Genomic DNA, 23,568 nt, shown 5'->3' on the forward strand with positions numbered 1-23,568 from the left:
GTTTAAAACGGAATTCAAGATCTTTCAACAGTAATCCTAATCTAAGTCTCATCATCACTAACAAAAATTCATCTAACCTTCTCAGTTTTCTTTTTCGACCTAATTTATTGTTATTCATTGTTCCCAAAATCTCTGTTGACAGCTTGTCTGCTCCTTGTTCCATTAGCGAAGGACTGTCAAAAGGTTTGGGTCTCTTTGGACATATTTCCTGATTCCTGATATATCCACTGGGTTCTTCATATGCTGTCAAATCAACCAATTCACTAGCAGAGTAACTAATGAATTTAATATAAAACAGTTTCAGCAGTTCAGTCCATTAATTAACTGGGTCAGCTAAAAAAAATAACATTATATGTCCAATCAAATAAAAAACACCCAGGAGGTATTCTGATACAGTAAACATTCTTCTAAATGTAAAACCGCTCCTTGTAATTGTAATTAATAAGTTAAGAAGGGAAGGGGGTGGTGCATGAGCCCAATACTAAAATAGTTGGCGATAACCTGATAACCACTTCATATAAACAATAAATATGTGTTTATGTTTCTCATACATCATAATGATTATGATTGTCAATCTATGAGTATATTTTCTTTTCGTTCTGGGTAAACATAATCCTTTAGTCAGTCAAAATAGCGATTAAAAATGGCGGTTAATCAAACTTCATATTTAATCTGATACAAACATTTTTTTTTTTTTTTGCTTTTTCTGATACAAATATTTTTCTTTTTTGCTTTGTGCAACAAACTGATAAAGTTTGTAATTTTGTGGGGGCTGTACGTTCGATTATGAAAATGAAACCGCTTAAAACTAAACCTATAGTTAAGACATACATGTGAAAAACTCTTTAGCCAGCAAATAGAGATTGAGTATATAACACGTTTAGAGAACAATTGCATCAGCCTACTAGTAGTTTATATAAGAATAACTAGACAAATGATAATGAGCATTTACTTACCGTTAACATATCTTATTGAAGTAAAAGTAAGATAATTTTTGAAAAAAAAAATGAAACCTGTCTTCCCAAATTGTGACCTTATTCTAATACGATATCAAATTATATTGTTTTGAGAGGATCTTCCTGAATTGATGAATGACACAATTCTTAGATGCAGACTAACAATTTTATTTGTCATAACAAAAAAAAACATTTGGGATCAATAGCGTTTAGTAGACTTTCGACTGTTTATGGTATGTAGGTTCATATCCGTGACTTCCTTGACCAGGTAGATGCGGGATGGGATAGACATGACGGGGGCCACCTGGGATTCCATAACCGCCTGGGGTTCCATGGTAAGGGCTTATATTGAATGGGTAGGTACATGTGTCAACTTGACCGCTGGAATATCGTTTACAGCATTTACCTCCATATGGACATGTTGTGTCATGGTTGCAAGCTACGCGCCTACCACCGATGATTACATAGTTATGGTTGCAGGAACCTCGGCGCTCGAATTCTGCTGGAATTTGACATCTTTGACCATTTCCTCCAACATAACAACATTTTTGTACTCCGTGGCATTGTTCGTCATTGCTACAATATGGGCCAAGCTCTAGCTCCTGGTAAATGTTGCTTGATGGGCAAGTTCCGGCCTTTGGTAAACCTAAAAATCATTGGTTTTGTTAACTAAAACCATATATTTCGCATTTTAAAAACGAATATATACAAACTATTACATTATTTGGACTCTAGACATGTACAAAAGGCAATCAGACCTTAAAAGTCATTCTTATAAAGTGAACTTAACATTATAAAGTAGAAGAACAGTATCGTGCTTTGTCATCCTATTCCTAGCATTTGATCCATAACGTCGGAGCAACACAAACATTTACGTGAATTTTGGTTTCTGCATCTATTAGTCTGTCTCAATAAAAAAAAGGTTACACGAACCCTGCGACAATGGTTCAGCAAGGTAAAAGAATGATTTTTTGAATAATAAAAATATATCATTATACATTTTTTTGTTAAAGCTGTGTTAATATTTATCGTAGCATAAATATGTTGTTTGATGAAAAATAATTTTTTATTTAGAATAAATTTGAGGTATGTATCGTTCCACTTTAAAATACTGAAATCTCATAAAATCATTTATACAAACTGGGAAGCGCATCTCTTTTTTCAGAGAATGCAGGGTTTGAAAAAAAAACTAATTAAGAAAAAAGTATTAACAGATAGGCAACTACACCTTTTTTATTATTGCAAAAAATAAACGAATCAGTATACCTGACTGACTTAAAACATAATTAATTTTGTCATTTTTATTAAAAGCAGTCTGTGAGGAAATTGCTATTAGAAAAAAAAAGACAAAATCATACCGCCACCATCTTTTATGTAATTAAACTTTGCTTCGATATGTCACGATATCTTACCAAACCCGTCTCCTCGACCTCCACCTAGACTTCCTCCTAGACCTCCTCCTTGACCTCCTCCAAATCCTCCTAAACCTCCTCCAAAACCTCCTCCAACTCCTCCTCCAACTCCTCCTCCAAAACCTCGAAAACCTCCTCCAACAAGACCTCCACCTAGACCTCCTTTAAGACCGCCTCCATAACCTCCACGACCGACATTCCTATTAGTAGAATAATCGTCAGCCAAACAGGAGGCAACTACGAGACCCAAGATCAGCAAGGTATTCATCTTTGTTGATGTGGAAATCTGTTGGAGACAAGAAAAGTCATAAAAATGTCCTTATTTACATTAAATAGATAGTGATGTAGATTCAGATTAGTTTTAGAAACGTTTTGAGATGATAGTGAATTGATGTTGTGTATACTTGACAGCTTGGTTTTAAATGCACTTTATTTTTGCCAAAGAGTTTGATGTATAAAAAATTGGTTGTCAAAAAGACAAATAGAGAAAACATAATTTTTTGCGTGAGGGCGACCATTTTTTCCCTTTATGTTAACACATCAACATTAATAAAAAATGAGTAGTCGTCGACAACATTTGTTATTTTTACGGCCATTTTCTTGTTATGTAAATAGGATATATTTTGATGTGAATTCCACCAATTTTCTATACTATCATTTTTATGATTTTTTGCAATTAGAATTTCCTGAACTAATATGATGAATCTATAGACCTTATTTGCAAATTTTGTTCAATAATTTGATTTGAAATATTAGTAGATTAAAGATGTAACACAGTTATATCATAACTTTTGAAAATGTTGAGAAAATCAACAACTCAATTTTATTCTAAGTTATTAATTCAAATTTAAACAGAATGTCATGCATGGCATGTAAAAGGTATTTAATGAAATTTCATTAATCAACCTTAAAATAAACTCTAATTTTCGTGACCTAATTTTTGGCATTTAATTAAAATACTAATATATGAATCACCGCTACCCCTTTTTCTCGTTATGACGTTTTTGTGAAGTTTATGCTATAGACATAAAACCATACAATAAACATAAAACAATACCTTTTATGAAAAATAAAAATACTTTATATTTAATTGTATTGATCACAAAAGATTTCTCAAATTAAAAAAAAAAGTTTAAAATTCCTTCAACTGATGTGCGTATTATTGGAATATTTTACAAAATATGATTGATCAAAATGTCAGCCTGCTAAACAAAAACTAAATGTGTTTTTATGGCGCAAATCAAACTGGAGATGTATTTTTTATCATATCTATAGATTATATAAACAATTTCAATAACTTGGCTTGAACAATGTTTAATAATTATTGCTACATGTATATATTTAATGAATAAGGAAATCATTTATTTTTTTTTGATATTGTAATGTGATTAAATGCGGTCGAATGATCAAATCCAATAAATCCCAAAGTGCTTGGTGATAGATTTGATCATGCTTGACCGTATTTTATCAAAAATAATATTCAAAGAATGATTATTCACTACTTATTTTCGTGTATCTTTAGCAATAGTACAATTACATGTAAAGATTAAAATATTGATCGGTAAAAATTATTCAATTACTCAAAATTTATGTTTTTCATCAAAACATTTAACTTTTATTATATTATTAATAATTTTCGAAAAATAAAAGTTATTCACCGTTCCGATAAGGTAAAAAAAAAAATGTGTGTTTCCTATTTTATCGAAGTTTAAAGTAGGGTAGGTAGATCGGCTTTTTTTTAAATGAGTATTTAAGTTTTTCCCTTTCCTTGCGTATGATTTTTTTTATACATTAAAAATATGTAATTTACAGGTGGATTAATTGTGGAAATTAACAACTGTTACAGAATTAAAGCTTTCTTGAATCTACGATTAATTTGGAATGTATACGAAGATTTTATTCACATGTTAATATAATATAAATATGACAGTCACTATAGATTAACGGCTTTTCCCACAAAAATACAGATAACAGAATTTTAAAACCATGGGTTTTTTGGGGTCGTTTTAGAAGAAAACACCTTTTCGTAAAAAAGAAATTTCAACATGAAAATTGCAGCTCATATTGCTTTTAAACTAATAATTAAACTGTCATTTGCAATTGAACAGCAGCATTTTAATTATATTTATAATGTGAAAGTTAGTTAGGCCTATTCAACGACATCCAAAGTCTGCAGTCTCGACATCCTGAAAAAAAACTTCGCCTCTGCTTTTTCGTGTACATCTATGAACTTTTTATATTAATTTAATAAACACTTCACTGACCTGAAAAAAACTATTTATTGCATTGATAATTTAGCTAATAAAAATACCTCAGGATAACTTTCATCCATGCTGTCAAACTGCACTTAGACGCTTTGATATGTGGTGTTTTTACATTGAATTGTTACAAGCGTTTTTTAATCTCTAATTTGTAAAGACTCTATTGTTGAAATCAATTGCGGTTGGTTTTCTGGATTTGGAATAAAAAATGTTAGGGTTGGCGCATAAAAAAAGGGGAGGTCGGGAAACCGAAAACACACATTTTTTTGGCCTAATATGTCAACGTAGCTTAGTGGGACAAGCGGAGGCTTGTAGATTATCTCTATCAGATGATAGAGTGTTCGAATCATAGCAGACGTTTAATTTTTTTACTTCTCATGTTTAAAGTTAATAATTTTGAATATGTTTTGTTATTTGTAGGTTATAACAAAAATAATTTGACACATTTTAGATAACTTTAAAACTTACGTTTTGTTTATGTTCAGATTCTGTACACTTTGTCGCAAATAAATGATTTAGCGCTACAATGAAGCTGATATATGATATCATTATGTTAATGATTAGAAACACTACCAGAACAACAGAAATAAGTAATAATGTATATTAGTCAATTTGTCGTGTACTGTCAGTGTACACTTCCAAATTATATTTTTTATTTGTACGTATGCCATTTCTACATACCGGATGCTGGGGATTTGTCTTGCATTGTACGCTCTTATCCTCTCATAGTTAATGAATTCACACGATACGATAAAACGGACTAGATAAGTTGGAAAATTTAATCGATTAAATGATGAACCGATATAATTAAAGATATATCTAACTCAAAGTAAAACTGATTTAAACGCACGATTGAACAGTATACATGCATAATATGATAGGATATGATTATACAGAATAAAGCTACCGACACTAGATTTAAGTTTCCTTAAGTTAACAATATTTAACTCAACGTTTTTATTCTATTCCAATGATTTAGCAAATAAAAATTAATGGGGTTTTTTTCTCTATAGACAAAAATACCTAGAAAAAACTTACCGTTTGATTCCTTGCCACAACAGGAAAAAGGAATGATTAATTAGAAAAAGCCTCATCATTTTATACTGTTTAACAGAAGCATTTCGCACGTCCACAAGTTAAAGTTTTCGCGAAATTTCGTCAAATTGTATCCAACATGCTTATTCTGCTTTCTGTTTCTTAAATTATTAAAATCAAACATGTACGCGGATATTTGGTTTGTGTTTAATTTGCATAAATAATGAGACGTTGATGAGGCATTTTGTAATCAATCAAAATTGTTTGTTCCTTAATTAATTTTTTTGTAATAATTTTTTTCCTTTATGAAGAAATTTTGTTAAAAAACAGTGTTCAGTGATAACTACCAATGATTCACAAATAGATCTATATATACGTAAAACTATTTTGAGTGATTCATATGGGAATGAAAATTACATGCATTTAAAGGGGATGAGGGGGTTGCAGTGCAAATTTATATATATATGTTAATGAATTTTTTTTGTTGCTGTTTTAAAACATTTACATTAAGATGTCCACTACAATATATATAATTGTCATGACTACTTTCTTACCTTGCAAGGGAGATATTTTGATAGGTATTATCCCCCTTTTCTGGCATCATGAATTCTGCTACTTTCATTATTCTGCAATAACTATTTTATTTGATGGAATTTATTTGCAAATCATATTCATTAATATTGAGAATGGAAACAAATTTCAAAATTGTTTACAACATTGGTTTTTTACATTGCAAATCATGTATCATAATTTTATCAATATATTGCTGAAATCAGCACTTCAAATTTTGAAGTTTTTGATTCTATATTTGAACAAAATGTGATGGCACATAAAAAATGTCAAGATTTTTTTTTTTAATTTTATATATCAACCTTAGCATGTGATTTATAACATAAAATCTTTGTGGTAACTTTCTTGGCATTTATTTGAGATACTACAAAAGGAATCATCCCTACTCCTTAATCTCCAAGTATGACTTTTTGTAAAAAAAAATCTGTTTAAAACCATCAAACATTTAATGCATTTTTTAGATTTATCAATTAAAATTATTAGAACATTATCAGAATATATATCTGATTATATTAACCGCTTATGATTTTGTACATTCACGTTTCTAAAATAAAAAATGTAAAATTTCCACCAACTCATTTGTAACAATGACTACTTTAGAGCCGTTAAGTACGGAAAAAAGATCTATCGAATCCTTAATGACGTCATAATGAATAAATGGCATCATAGCATAATACAATCAAATCAATTATCATGTAATAATTGAGTTAGCACTTCAAGGCATCGTCACGTGATGTGTCCTTTTCCCCTTAATGAAACATACATAACTTTGTCATTCTGTTAAAAAGTATATGCCTGTTCAAAAATGATAAAATTAATCAGCAAACCAGCTTAAAAAAATGGTACATGAATACGTCTTGCCTAACGCCATATACCTTACAAATGCTCTAAAGTATTGGACCCTTTTTCCTTTGAAAATTCTTATATGGACGAAAATTGTTCTAGTATAATTTTTATTTTGTTATTAAAGTTTATTTGAATGAAACGTTATAGAAATGTTAATTTGTAGTACGATAGTACGCAATGCTCATTCGATAGAGAGAGATCCAACATTTAAATCACCCCATCGAATCATAGATTTGATTCCTCTCTTTTAGCGACAAGCTTGAAATATCTCAGGGCAAAAGGATATTGTCAAAATAGACAATAACATTCAAATGATACATGTTCGGAAGAATGTGTTATTTGTTTGGACAAATTATGATTTGTTTAGTAAAATAGGATATTTGTTTTGACGCATAAATTATTTGTTCGGACGAGTTAGGATTTGTTTGAAAGAAATAGTTATTTGTTCGGACAAATAGCGTTCACTAGCTTTGATGATCAATTAAAAGTTGTACATGTAAGTACAAAAGCACTAATGCATAAATAAAGTATTTATGAGTTAAATATGTCAGTCCATTACACGGAAATCCATCCATGTATTTTCAAACGTTATTTTTGCTTTTCTTGTGGGTTGGGTGGTCATGCTCCAAGGGATATCTTTGTAAGCCAAAGGGAAGGGTCCTAGGAATTAGCCTATTCGTCAAAAGAATCGCAAATTCGTCAGAACAGATCCGATTCGTCCGAGCAAATCGAAATTCATTGGAACAAGTAGCTAATTTGTCAGAACAAATCCTAATTCGTCGGACAAAAATTTGCTAATTCGTCCGAACAAATCCTAATTCGGCCAAAGAAATAGATTGTTTGTCCAAAGAAATAGATTGTTTGTCCAAACAAATAGCTATTTCGTCCGAACAAATCCTATATAGATATCTTTTTAACTCTACGTATAACAGACACACGCATTACAATTTAGTATTTATTCCTAAATTGCAATGCACTTAATTTCTGTTAAAGTGTTCGTCATATGAAGTTCAGATAGTTAAAGTCATATTTTTATTGTTAAAGCTTGTTTCTACCTTTGGTATAATAATAAAAGCATCTATATAATGAGATTAAGCGGAATACCATTTTAATCCAACCCGAAGACAGAACCCTTTCCCCTCTGGCTATCCCTTAGGACACAGTTCTCATTGAAACAGCTCAAGTTGGATAAAATTGCTATTTTACTCACAATTTTTAAATAAGTGAATGATATCTTTAGTTATTCCTTTAAAATTGTATCCTAAATGAGCCAAATTGATATAAGGTAACATATATCAACGAATGAATTAAATTTTTACTCTTAAGCGTCCAAAAATGAAGAGAATTGAGTATTCTGAAAATGGATTTTATTATTAGATCAGAAAATAAATTTTCAAAAGATAATTGCAAAAAGTATGTAAAAAAGGAGCGTTTAAAGAATTACTTGTAGTGCATTAGATTTATCATATCGTTAAGGTGTAGCCAATGCTCAATAAGATACATGTTCGAATTTTCAACTGTAAGATCCCAAGATAGGTTCAATATCTATCCACTTTTGGAATTTCATTAACTAGATATAAGTTCACAGCATTTTTGACTAAAGCTATAGAAAGATTAAAGGCTTATTCTTTCAAAAAAGGGGTAGCTATTACTGAAACGTTATTTTTTAAAAGATAACGATAGGATTGGATTCACGCACGATTTGATAGGATGAGCGAACGATAGAACATTAAACACGCACGATATGATGGAATTGATACACGATAGGAAAGGATAAACGATGTTTATGAAAAACGTATAACCACGTTAAACGACATCGATGATTTACCTAATAATGGCAGAATTTGAGGAGAAAAAACACGAACGAATGAAGATTCCCGTAGACTTTCTTGTTACTAACAATTGCCGAGTTGTTAATCATCGCTGAATTATTTAACGAATATGAAAAAACGAACAATTTAATTTTTGTAACAAACATTGTGAACCCTTAATGTTAAATAAATTATCTGTATTGTTTACATTGTTTTCATTACCGAACTCCCTAGCCGATCGCAGAGAACAATTCAGAACGAGATCAAATCACAAGAAAAAATAGCGGGTTCAATGAAAATACAACTCTTTTATATTTTATATAAATATAAAATATGTCAAAAATACATGTCTTTCTGTATAAGAAAACGATGTATTAAAACGAATTATAAAACCGATATTTACTAAGATACACATCCCGTGTACGATTTGATACATTTTTTTCATTACTGCACACCCTAGCCGAATGCCGGGAACATTTTTGGCTGAGATCAAATATCACAGAGAAAATAGCGGATTCAATTGAAATACAACTCCTACTTGTTTTAAGCAAATATAAAAACTTTTGTTTCTGATAAAAAGTGATGCATAAACAAAAGTATTTGCAAACACGTTAATGTTTATGCAGGTATTCACTATGCGTACTATTTAATATTCGATATACAGGTAAATATCTTACCATGTTCATAAGAACTTATTAGCTCACTTTTTTTTCATTTTCACTGCTATCAGATACAATTTTCATGTAATATTTGCTAATTTGGCCACAGAAGTAAAACATTAGTATCATAATAGAATGCTTGATAGAATTTTTCATTTCTTGTTCAATAGATTTTCGTATACGGCGCACTTAACGACTTGTAACTTTGAAATAAATTAACCTGCTTATGAAATGCATCGAAACAATTAACACGTTAGGATAAACGGAGAAATTGTTAGAATTAAACGATAAAACTGATAGGATTCGATATGACAGGATTAACGGACGATGGAACAGTATTCACGATAAGATAGGATTGATACACGATACGACAGGATAGGGTTGTAAAAAGAAGAAAAAGTTGCGGGTTCTGTACATGTATCATCAAGTATGTAAAGAGATTGTTTTCCGAAGGGAGGAAGATGGATTTTTTTGTATTTAGGTTTCTTCATTACTAAACATGTCTTTCGGGCGGCCTTAGTTTGGACAGCTATCATAATACTTCCCAAACTGAATACCTAGAAAAATTTGATCTCAAATAAAATCAAATTTTAGATAAACTAGTGGCAAACTGACTTTGTAACATCATTTCAAAACAGAAATAAGATAAAATAATACAGATTGACAGGGTTTAGTCATACACACCTTGCAATCATTCATCTTCGCGACAATAAAAACATAACACATCATTAGCAACTTCCTGCCGCTCCTATGCATTATATAATAGTCATTAATTTCCTGCACTTTATGAGATCATTATCTCCCGTATGCATTATAGTCACATAAATGTAAAACATCAAGGAAACCGGTCTCCATATACTTTTTTGTAAAGCACGCTTCAAGATTTTCTAACAAAATCAGAGGAAAATGATTAATGTGTTTAAAATCAAATAATTATTTCTAAATTCAAACCAAAAAGAAGTTAAGAGAATCTCCATGAATTTGTCACTAGATAATGATCTGGGTTTATTAATCATTTATGTTGTAATCATTTTCAATAAAAACCACACACACTTGCTCAATAATCGTTGATAAAAATCCTTGCCCTATATAAATAGAACCTTTGGGTCCGTGGTCTTAACTTCAATCTTATTTTTTCATCATCACGTGTAAAGTAATTCAACAAACATAAAGCTGACTTGTATTTATTAATGCTTATTAATCGTGCATTTGATTTAAATATGTCACTGATTTTGCAAGACAAATTCTTTCATTAATAAAATATATAAAAATTTAATTGATAACACAGATACATTTGCTGAACATAGTTTTTTTTACCATAAGAAAATGTTTTACTTTCAATCACCTGCAAGTTATTTTTTTAGATTACCAAAAGGGGTATTTCAATTTTAAAAGATATGGTGATAGCAGTTGATAATCACAAAAAATTTAATAAATGTCTCAAAATAAATATAACCAAGTCGCTCAAAAAATGATTATTTAAGAAAATGTCAGAAAATGACAAGTGATGTTTAAAGGGGCATGGTCATGATTTTGGTCAATTTTTTTTTAAATGTTTTTATTATTTACAATGCTTTAGAAATGCATTTCTAATGATCAAATTAATTTGGAGAGTCATTCGTATAGTTATAAGCAAGACAGGGCTCACAATTCTTTGTCATGTAAACAAGGCTCATGCCCTGTTTTTGTTTACATAGGTTCAATATACCATTAAAAAATATTTTTCTGGTTATTTGTCTATCTTTTTATTCATTTTAAGCATAGATTAACAGTTCCAAACGTTAAACACATTCGTTTTAGGTTTAAAACTGAAAGTTTTACTTCAACGTTCAAAATGTAATCAAACGCTTTGTTTACGTAGTAAAGAATTCCAAGCTCTGTATCTTGCTTATAACTCAACAAATGACACTCAAATTTCGGTTGCCTATTTAAAATACCTTTCTGAAGCATTGTTAATATTAAAATCGGAAAAATGATTTTTAACCAAAAATAAAAAGTCAAAAGAAAAAATACAAAATATTAGGAGCGTAAATACCTATCTCTGAAAAAAATTAGAGGTAGGATCAGGTGCCATCGAGGAGTGAGCATTCTCTGTGACCGGTTACACCTGCTGTGTGCTCTGCTGTGTGCTCTTTGTTGCGATCGGGGAAAACGGAAAAATTCATTGATAATTTTAATGTTTGATATATATAAAATCATAGACCGTTATTTATAGTCTAACAATAAGTATGAAACATGTTTGTAAGCATGCGACCCATTGTAAGTTTTTTGTTTTGCAGATAAGGCCATTGTATCGACCATAGAACTTACGAATAGAAGTATGGATGGTTGATAGTTCTGTTTCATCGACATGTTTGTCAATAGCATGCCTCGCCCTAGAAACTGTTCATACGTAGAGCAGACCGTTAAGTTTCGGAATAATTGAGGGACAAACATGTTTCAATGTGGGTAATTTTTTGTTCAAAATGCGTTGGTACAAGTGTATGATAATAGTTTCCTTTTTATTTTTCAAACTAAAACAACTGGGCTATTGATCAGGAAACGGTTATTTAGTACGATTTATACGTACTCCAGTTAAAAATTCATTTTTGCAAAATCAAAGAAAAGGACTTTGTTGACTGATTTTTAAATATACTGATTAAAAAAACCCAAATCAAATGCTGATTATTATGTTTACACTTTTTTGTAAACATTATCTCCTTTACAAATCAACTTCTAAAATATTTGTAATTTGTTATTCTTTTTTAATGATATGGCTTGCATACTTCACGTTCGATTTTTTAAAGGTTATCCAGAACCTTTGAACTTTTCTATGACACATACCAATGAAATCGTTTATTAAACACCAATCGAATCCGTTTCTTAGTAAATGCTATATTTTACATTTAAGAATATTGTTTATGTATTTATATATTATTGTTGTATTTTCTATTAAAAATGTGGGAGATAGAGTCTTGTGATTCAGATTTTGACCCAATTCTAATCCGTACATAATTTTATGTATTTTTTATTTTAAAATTTGCCATTTTTGTATATTACCTGCAACAATGATTTATAAATTTATTACTTGCTTTAAATATACATGTACATACTATAGATGCATGCATTTGGTATCTGATCTCTTAAAAACATTCTCTTAAAACAAAAATTGACAACTCATTTGATTATATACTGATTTTTGCTGAATCATCATCGGTAAAAGGGGATACATGTTTGACCTAAGTGTTTTTGTGTTCATTGTATCCTTTTAAGACCGATTTTGATAAGTAAAAGAAAAAATCAAACTAAACCAGTTCATTTTAAAATATGTGGATAAATGTAGAATATTTATTAAGGTTTTTTTTTTTTACAAAAGTGTTAATTTTTCCCTTTATTCTGCAAATATAATGTTTTTAAAGCACGAATTCTGTATAAAATGAATGCTTTATTGTAGTCAAGTTAAAATAAGTCAATTATTATGTGAATTTTGTTTGCATTGATTCAAAATCTATCTGAGAAATTATAAGGAAAACCCCAAAAACTCTGTGAGTAGGCCCCTAGAAAAAAACAAATGCGGACACAGTATGTATAACAAAATGTGTACAATAAAATGAATGCTGGCGCGGGCAACAACTAGTTTTACTAAAACATCTTTAGTCTTTTTTTTCTACCACCGATTTTAATTAAAGAAGAGTATCATTTAATGTCCATTAAATTGAATTTTAAAACAAATTATTCACTATAGGTCTATCAGCGCCAAAACTACTCAATCCAGCTCTAAATTGCCCCATCTTCGTAAAAGTCTACACTTGTCCCAATCTGCTAGATCCGCCCAATGTATCTCCATTTGCATTTAATCTCCAGGTTAGTGTTTACTAAAGTCAAATCTTACATTATTAATATACATTTTACTCCTGGGAAGAAAACTTGTTGTCAGCAAAGCAAGGCGCAATAAAATAAACAAGATCACCAATGTTTTCATGTCTGTGAAAGTTTTCCATAAACAGACAGAGGTCAATATCATAAAATATAGGTCTTTGACTCAGGTATTTGAAAGTGAAAAAAAAAAAACATACAATTGTACTACAATCAAAATTTACAATATGCTAAAAAAAAATTCCCCCCCCCCCCCCGAAGAAATGTAATCAAAAACCCTCCGGCAGTAACATCCGTGCCAAAACATCTGACTTACCAAAAAGGATATATCTTCAAATATTTATGTTACATGTATTATTCGATTCAAGTCAAACTAATTTTAAACAAAATTAACGACGGTTGATGTGACATTTTGTACATTAATGAGTTTCTGAATGACTTTTCAGGGTTCACATATTTTTTTCAGTTGCTGAATAATGCTTGCCTACATCTTTAAAAAACTGTTTAGCTATTATTTTGTTTACCAAAAGCAACAAAGATTGGCTGTTGTTGACTGTGTTGAAATTGATTTCACTCTTGAAAATCAGTATCTTTTACCTTTAATGTTTTCTGATTTACACCTTGTTACTAAAACAACGTGTTCAATATTTTATCTAGCATGTACATTTGAAGGTATCGCACCGGTAGTCGACCAATCATAATAAACTTACTAGTCAATTCTAGTTCCATATATACTTCAGAATTACTTTTTTCCTTGACCGCATTTTTTTACATAATCCTTCACTCAGATTTAATTTTTCTTGTACTACTGAGAATGACATTTGATGTAGTTTGTTAGATGATGATCTTTTTTCACAGGGACTACTTCTTTGAGGACACGTGCAGCAGCTTCCTGGGGAGTGTACAGTCGGTTTACATTGAAACAGAAAACACGTAGTTTTTTGGTAGACCTATTTGGAGCTAGATATTTTGAGAAAATGTTGTATCGCTTGCCCGTTTAATGGTGTTACCTAACGAGATAGGTAACAAATAACATTTCCTCCGAATATTATTTTCATGAGAAATACAAACTGATTTTTAAGATTTGTTTCCCTCTATAGTGCTATATAGTTAAAACAATTACCAGTGCGATACCTGAGTTTGTTTAATGATTACTTCTATTGCATTTTTAAGATAAAAAAAGATTTTGAAAAAAGTTCGCTGTTTCCATTGAAGTATTCTTTTTTATCATCAATTTACGTCTATCTTCCTTAAGAAAGTTGGCGATATGGTTAATTTTATATATTGTATGCGTACAAATGTATATAGAAATATACCCTTTTCCGCCCTGTTCAATGTAAACCGAAAATTTGCCTACCTGTGTGTAATAAACTATAAAGTCGTGTGATAAATAGAGAAAAACACGTATCAAAATCTGTATAATATCCCTTATCAAACTGATATCCAACACCAGTCCGAGGTCCATAGATCAGAGAATTGATATTGGTCGAGGGTTGATGATAGATGTGATACAGATTTTGATATGTATTTTTGTTTTAATTATTTGAATATGGAAAGCTAGTTTTCACTTCTGATTGAAAAAAAAACTGTATCCCTATCTTTCAACCGCGTATTTTTGACGTTCAAGATTAAATATAAAAAATGAAAATTGAAACTTTGTCGACAAACCGTGACAATGTTCTCTGTTCTTTTAGATCTGTATTAAAATTCTTTTAATTAATTTCAACAATACAGTTTTCAGATGCAAAATAACGATTTATTTGTCATAACACAGAAAAATACTTCGGATCGGCAGTGTTTAGTAGACTTTCGACTGTTTGGAATATGTTTGTCCATATCCATGACCTCCGTGACCTCCGTGACCAGGTTGATGCGGAATGGGATAGACATGACCGGGGCCACCTGGGATGCCATGACCACCTGGGATTCCATGACCGCCTGGGATTCCATGACCGCCTGGGATAGGACCATGGAATTGGTATGTGCATGTGTCAACTTGACCACTTGAAGCTCGTCTACAACATTTGCCATAGCGACATGTGGTATCATCGTTACATGCTCTGCGCACCCACCCACTTAATTCATAGTTTGTGTTGCAAGAACCTGGTTTCTGGTATTCTCTTGGAATTTGGCATCTTTGACCATTGCCAGGAACATAACAACATTTCTGTACTCCGTGACAGTGTTCGTCGTTTGAACAATATGGACCGAGTTCGAGAGGATTGAATCCAAATGGACATGTTCCATACTTTGGAAAGCCTTTAAAAATGATAATCATTCATTATATATACTGGACTGGAACGAACAAAGATAAGACTCTGAGATTATTGTCATTTGAAATCATATACCAATATACATGTATTAGAATTCAAGTCTAACTACCTGCTGCGGGAAAAAATCCTCCTGTGCCTCCTCCAATGACCCCTCCAACACCCCCAGGTCCTCCGACACCACCTACAGGTCCACCTCCTATCAACCCTCCGCCACCACCTCCTAGGACGCCCCCTCCTACTTGTCCATATCCGTGTCCAACATTACCGTATCCGCTATGTCCACCAACTCCGTAACCATCCGTATGTGTGGAATATTCGCCAGCAATGCAGAACCCGACAAAGGCACAGAAAATCACCAATTTATTCATTTCAGCTTTTTTGGAAATCTGAAGCATGAAAATCAAATAGATATATTTTTTAGTATAAATTCTTAACAAAGCCATTTCTGAAAGTTAAAAACCTTTAAAGTGTTCAGTTATAAAACATCAATATGAAAAAAGATTGGTGTTGGAAGGGTCCAATATCATATTTGTTATTACCGGGTGCACTGACCAAGTTTTGATTTAAGATCGCGCTAATAAATAGTGACAACAAAAGAAGTTTAATATATATCCAGGATTTATTTACCGAACTATGGCGCTGAAGATATCAAAACATCATAGTTAATTGCTAAACCATCGTCACAACAATTTATTAATTATTTTCATTAATAATCTATTCGTTTGACCGCTCATTAAGCGTATGGTTACTATTATTAAAAAATATTCTACTTTTATAAAAATATGTTTGGACTGTATACAAATATATCTACTTTTCTAAAGTCCGGCTGCTTGTATCACCAAGAAAGACAAGCATCAGCTCTTTGCAACCATACCCGACTCAAGCCTTTTTATCAGAATGATAATTTTCCTAAACACATGGCCTTAGCCCCTTTTATACGTCGATTTGTAGAATAATCTACTTCGAATTTTGATATTTGTCAGATGAGAATGCAAAATTGACACATCTGTAAATAAAAGTGTAAATAATTGGCGCCTGATCGAAACTTTCGTAGACTCATTATCAGTGGAGGTTGTTTTGCCTGTATTCCTGTCCTTACCATAAAATGAAATGAATCAAATCGGCGGGTCCTACAATGTAGTACAAAAGAGGATACGTAACTTAAGAATTTAAGCAGATCGGACAAGACTCATCCAGAGCATCAAGTGACAGTGTTAATCGCCCAAATTCTTACCAGCTAAGGTGAATAACATCCGTTGAAAATACAATTTTTAGATTTATGGTTTGCATAAATAATGATAAGTGGTAAATAATAACATCAAACACGCTTTCCGAGATTGTTGTCACGTGATCCATATTGTACAGAATTGTATCATTATGAAAGGTTAATCGCATTTACACAGAGGTAAGCAACATCAGTTTATAACGGGGGAAGTCAACTGGAATTTTGCATTTATGTAACAACAAAGTCCTGATGAGTGCATTGAGTTACATTTTTATTCTTTGCTATATTTATAGAGTTCGAAAAAAAAAACACTGAGGAGCGTGAAAGAATTACACTCTATTGCACTCGTGTATTTTGAAGTCTTTCAAATGCGGGATGGAGCTAAATGTATACAGGGTTTGATGCAAACATCATACCTTATTATATCTTTCATGTTATTGTTTTATTTATTGTTTTTTTAACTCGAGCTTTACCCGGACACATACAAAGATTTAACGATCTCCTATCCTCAGTAATGTTCGATAAATCTAAATTATCCCGGAATGTTTTATCATGTGTACCATAAATTTGCCTTTATTAGAAACAAATTTTATTCGCCTCAAAGTGTTAATATTACACAAACCATTCAACGAACTGCTTGGCCTACTGGCTCATGATCAGTGGGGGCCCACTACCTAAAGATGAAGGGGTAAGAGCCACAGTTGTACCGGAATAACCTTTTTTTCTATTTTGATATTAACTTGTATCCGCTATGCATTCCATTATATTCATCGTGGCTCCATTATAATTATTGTGGCGAAGTTGCAATGAATTCGTAAAATGCATGGATGCCATCGAAAAAATTCTTTTTTTATATTTCATTTATAGATATTGAAGGATAAATAATATTTTCAGGATGAAAACAAAAAAATGAGGCTGAGGATCGGAGAACCTTATGTCAATGCTAAATGAAAAAAATAAAATAAACTATTTGTTAATCTACAATGTATCTATGGGGGCTCCCTTCCATATCATCCTTGCCAACAATATTGTCTAAAGTAACACTTGCGTTGCTTGTTAACTTGCCACCAATTCGTTTTCATAGCTAGTCAATTACTTGAATCATATTAATTATACAAATGTACTGCTAATAGTGATTTACTTTTAGTACTTTCATAAAAGCTAAAATACGAATATGACACCAACATTTGTTTTTCTAAGATATTGCGTCTTTTTAGACATATTTTTAAGTAACCAGATTACTCTAGTAAGTACACGTTTTAAAAAGCTAAAATTAACTTACCGTTGTTTGATTCCGTGCGGCCGCAAGAATATTTTGGAATAATGGTGACGCCATTTTATACTGTTTGCTATAAATATTTTGCACGTCACGTGTCAAAAGTTTACCACTTTTGTCGAATCAATTGCAAGATTCCATTTTTATCTCGTTAAAACTCAAACAAGTACATGACGGTATTTTTACGTTTTTGTATTGTATTTTGCATTAATAATAAGACAATTTTGTAAATAAAAAAAAATGACATGAATTCTAATTTTCTTTTTTGTCTGAGAGGTTCAGACAAGTAAGGCCCTATTTGATCGACGTACAAAATATTTTTTCAAGACCACTTCTTTGCTATATTTCAAATGAACGAATTGTCTTATTTCAAACAGGTTCTTTTTATTTTTGTAAGTTTGAAGTTGTTTAAGTTAATAAATGAAATTTTAGTTTTAGCATAGTTCATTCAAGGCATCTTGTGAACTATATATCCATGTTGATTTTAATTGTATTTATATATTTTTTATTCTCTAAGAAATTAATTAATTATAATTTAATTCTGGTTGTAACGCAGCATTTGTTTGGATAGAGAAAATTTAGTTAAATTAGTATATCCTGCTTTGTATGTCACAAGACCCGTCACAATGCACCAACGTCAAAACGTACTAATCCGTATGACGGTACGTTGGAATTTTGAACAGATAATATTTTTAAAAGTAAACGCTCTGAATTTGTACAGTAAGTTACAGATAATTAAATTATAACGAATGAACTCGTATAACCTGGGTTGGAGCAATTTACGCTTTTTGATCATCCGCTAAGAAACTGAATTATTAACTATAAAATTTGCATCCCCCCATCCTCAAAATAAAATGAAGAAAAATCACACACCTACGCTTCCCATTGCATGACATATTTTGGCGATTAATTTTACAAATAGATAGAATGGTTATAGGTATTGTCTTGTTGTGGAATGGTTAAAATTCGTTAAGGTGAACTTCAAAGTCTGCCCGTTAACTGCGAATTATAAAACCTCGAATATAAGAAGAAAATAACTGATATTTTAATTTAATTATCAAAATTGTTTTTATACAATAAAGATAACAAATATTAAGGAATGTATTATATTATATGTGTCGTTTATGATGTATAGATAGATTGATTATACAATTTTCAAAATTATGTGAACATTTAATGACAAAATGTGTATCCTAAAATTTGAAATTTTATCAAATGCTTCAGTAGTATGTAACCCTGTATTAAAAAATGTTTAATTACGCTATCAAAATTATGAACTCGTTAACGTTTAATTCATGGGTTACATTTATTACTTATAAACTCTAAAATGAAAAGAAAACAAGTTTGTGATTAACAAATGCATTATAAATAAATCCTCCAAAACGATATAAAATATCAAAATAATATCAAACATATTTAATATTGCTACTCATATTACATTGCAGGGGATATAAATTTGCATTCTAAAAGGAAGCCGTTACAATCAAATATAAAGATATTATTTGATGAATGCCAAATACATGTGGTACAGAATTTGATTTATTATATATTATGCTACCTTATCCACCATTCTAGTTGAAGTGGTTGTATTGTTAATATTACTCATTGATGAATAAATTGGGAGTATGAAGAAGTATTTTTTATCGTATTCTTGTTTGAGGCAGTTTACGCTTTTTAAGCCGCGAAGCAGTTAATAAAAAGCGTAAACTGTTTCAAACCATTTTATATCGTATAAAACTAATAAATATTGAATTCAATGCTTATAATCTATTTTTTTTACTCCTCTTTGTACATAAAAACGGTCATTTGACCTTGAAAATGACGTAAAATTGTTCAAAATCCAAACGTAACGTCAGGCGTATTGATACGTTTTTGACGTTATCTTACTATGACGTAGGCAACATTTTTATACGATTTAAAATATTTTTTTAGTCAATCAGAAAGCGCCTTACAACATGAATTAAATTATTAAAACATAAAGAGGGACGTTTTCATTTAAAATGCACACAAACTGTGTTTTAGTTGCTCTCAAACCATAATGAAAGTAAAAACAGAAATATAGTGTATTTTTAAAAATCTTAAGAATTTTCATTATGCTACCATATCGGCCCTACCTGAATCCTTGACTTAGGGGCCATGTATTTTACAAATTTGGTAGAAAACTTCATAGATATGCATTTAGTTTTTTTTTTTTTTCTAAATATACATGTATACAGGGATAAATAATAGGATTTGATTTATGTTCAGGACAATTCCATATTGGTGTCAAAGTAGCGTAGTGGACAATGCACTCGCTTGTCACTGCTGCGACCCGAGTTCGGTCCTCGTGATCGACAGTGGTGGTATGTGATAGGGTATGGTGGTCGCCCGCTTGGACACGTGGGTTCTCTCCGGGTACTCCGGCTTCTTCCCACACCAATGACCCCCTCGCGCTAACATTCGTGCCAACGAGAGATATTAATATAAGTTGTAGAACTTGCTTATCAATCGTTGTAAAATAAATAAAGTTCAGTTCAGTTCCATATTGGCACCGCCCTAGGTTCTAAACCCCAAACCCAGGGGCTATGAAATTTGGAAGGTTGCTTTATGGAATTCTGAACCATACATTTAGTTTTTCTCAAATATATATTGGAGTAGAAAAGTTATTTCTACAATTTACACTATACGGTCATATTTGCCCATTTCACTACTGTAGATTCCTAAGTAAACGCGAGGAATTAATATCCGCTTTAAATCGCAAAATTTAAAATCTCGCCATTATTTTTTTTTTTTTTAGCTGAGAACTATGAGAAATAAGGATAAAAGTTCCGCGTTCGCGATTTTATATTTTCGTGATTTGATACAAAACAGCGGGATCGCGAAATTAAGTACTCGCATAATTTAAGGAATTTACAGTATATGGCCATAACGCCCTACCAAGGACTTCAAACTTTGACTTAAATGTTAGAGCCGTGAATATCACACTTTTGATAAAGGGCATTTTAACCGTGGTTGTTTTTTCACATGTGAGGGAGTAGAGAGCTTGGAGTTTTTTGGCATATTTGGATTCGCCATTGAGGCTACGTGGTTGGTAAAGTCATGAATCCCACAATTCAGATTCATCGTACATGTATTACAGAGATGCTTCAATCCAAAACTTGTACTTGTACGTGTAACAACTGGCATTGTAGGTTTCAATTTTTAACGCACGACGCGCAGACGCAAAACGACAGACGAAGACAGATAGTAATATGTTATCTGAGTGACTAAGGTGACCTAAATTAACAATTTAATGCACGTTATTATTAGTAAAAAATATTAGTCGATGCATCTACCCAAGGACATGTATAAATACGAACAATTCAGCCCAATCCACACTATGAAGAAGTTGTTTTCATTTGCAGAATATATCCAGAAAAACCCACTTTCTTCATATGTTTGCCTTTACAAGTTTGAGTACACTATTAAATTTTATCCTCTTAACGCATGTGTTACCCGATATCAAGTCAATAAAAATTCAGAATGCACACGAATCTTTCTTGTCAAATAGTTCATTTTGGAAAGTTCCAAACTAGAAAAGCTACTCTGAGAATTTTATAGGTTTTTTTCCAAAGAAAGGCGGCCAAGGAACATAGCTTATGCAACAGGTAGATTTATCTATACCTGTATTTACACAAGTCAAACTGTTGATGTCATTTTTACTCTTAAGTGTTTGGTACGGACTGCTTTGGTTCATATATTCATTTACTTTTTATATGATTTAAGAGAACTCGTTCCATTGTTACCAATATTTTGAAATCCCTTAACCTAAACCTCAACTCCAAAGAAAATTTTTGAAAATGAGTGCATAAATATAAGGTCAGTAATGAATCTGATCTTAGATATAGCACAGCACAGTCTTTCAAACAAATAAACCCCAGGATCCTACTTTTTGTTACCCTAAAATAAATCAATAGGAATGACGTAAGGTTAATTTGATTGACATCCATGCGCCAAGCCGAGAACTTGAGAGTTTTTTTTTTTTAAATTATAAAAAGAAATAGAGGATCAATGCACAAACGACAAACGATTTTAATGAAAAATATATGGGTTTTTTTGCAAATAAATCATGCAAACTGTCCATTCCTGAATGATTGTCAATGGTCAAATTATAAATCATTTAAATGTCTGAACGAATAATTTAACGAATGCGATGCAATGTTTTTCTTTACTCTTGATTTTGATTATGAACTTTTCAATGTCATAAACTTATACCAATTATATATAGAAGAGCCCATAAATTTCAATGGAGTTCTTAGAATTTTGTATTTTTTGTAAAAAAAAATTAAAAAAAAAAAAAAAAGTGTTGTTTACCACTGTAATTTACAATCGGAAGTTTTTCACTGAACAACCGTGAATACCGAACTTAAATGAATACTTGAATATTTATCTCTTCCTTATCATATACAAAAGAGTTGTCTTGTTCAGTTATATTTTACCATTTTTAAAGAAGGCAAATTTAAAAAAAAGGCATTTTAAGCAGTGAAAACATGATTTTTATTCTTGCCTTTTCTTGATTAAATATTATTCCGTTAATCTAAAAGTTCAAATCTAGATTAGTTTTATCTCTTTTGTGTTTACATATCGAGAAAGAAAAAGAAGTAGACAAAATATGGCTTAATGCATTTATTTTATAAATAAAAAAGAAAAACAATGTTGGTTTTGCATGAAATGTCAACTTTGGTTATTTTGTTGAGTTTGGGAATTGGAACATTTCGGAACTGATCATGTTTTTTTGGGTTTTTTATCAACATTTCTTTTTCGCCACGACGTCCACTTACAGAAAGCTTTTAATGCTTACCTCTTACGGTACAAACCGAGGAAAAAACAATATTTCTTATATTTTAAATTTATTACTATTTTAACAAACTATTGTTTCATTTTTAAGTGTGAAATGCATAATTTATTGGTTTTACCTGTATTTCAAAATAAAAGAACTGAAAAAAATATTATTTAAAAATAAAATTACAGGAACTTAGACCTTTGAGAGAGATTGTGTTTAATTAAAGAAAATTTGTGTCGGAAAAAAGTTTAATAATAAAAAAAATCAAGTTAATAAATATTTATGTCGCAAAAGCCTGACAGATCGTTTTCAAATTTGGATACTGCGAACCTCATTGAAATTCGTTCCGATTACAATTTTTTTATTCACTTCATACACTCTTTTGTTTAAAATAAAAAAGATTTTGCCCTTGGGATCAAAATAGTCATTTTGAATTTCAATCACATGTTAAAAAAAAAATATAAGGAAACAATAACGCATAAAATTTCTTTTGGAGCATGTTTGTTGTTTTTATTACCACGACAGAACTAAATAATCAAATTATAAATGCATTTAGAATGATAATTATTTAGACATGCAACTGAAAAA

The 23,568-nt window shown here is 31.1% G+C and overlaps 2 protein-coding genes across 2 annotated transcripts; both read right to left on the bottom strand.

The window, feature by feature from the left end:
• Positions 1-1,100: 1,100 nt before the first annotated feature.
• LOC128161529 (loricrin-like) lies at positions 1,101-5,679 on the bottom strand. Its single transcript, XM_052824827.1, has 3 exons — positions 5,668-5,679; positions 2,369-2,654; positions 1,101-1,602 (listed from the first exon to the last, which is right to left on the bottom strand). The coding sequence occupies exons 2-3, from the start codon at positions 2,634-2,636 to the stop codon at positions 1,166-1,168; spliced, it is 705 nt and encodes a 234-aa protein (XP_052680787.1). The 5' UTR covers positions 2,637-2,654; positions 5,668-5,679; the 3' UTR covers positions 1,101-1,165.
• Positions 5,680-15,139: 9,460 nt separating this feature from the next.
• Positions 15,140-18,287, bottom strand: LOC128161103 (uncharacterized). Its single transcript, XM_052824343.1, has 3 exons — positions 18,186-18,287; positions 15,788-16,064; positions 15,140-15,664 (listed from the first exon to the last, which is right to left on the bottom strand). Exons 1-3 carry the CDS (start codon positions 18,237-18,239, stop codon positions 15,204-15,206), a joined length of 792 nt encoding a protein of 263 aa, XP_052680303.1. The 5' UTR covers positions 18,240-18,287; the 3' UTR covers positions 15,140-15,203.
• Positions 18,288-23,568: the final 5,281 nt, after the last annotated feature.

Source organism: Crassostrea angulata, chromosome 8 (genome assembly GCF_025612915.1).
Source record: "Crassostrea angulata isolate pt1a10 chromosome 8, ASM2561291v2, whole genome shotgun sequence".
Classification (NCBI taxonomy): domain Eukaryota; kingdom Metazoa; phylum Mollusca; class Bivalvia; order Ostreida; family Ostreidae; genus Magallana; species Magallana angulata.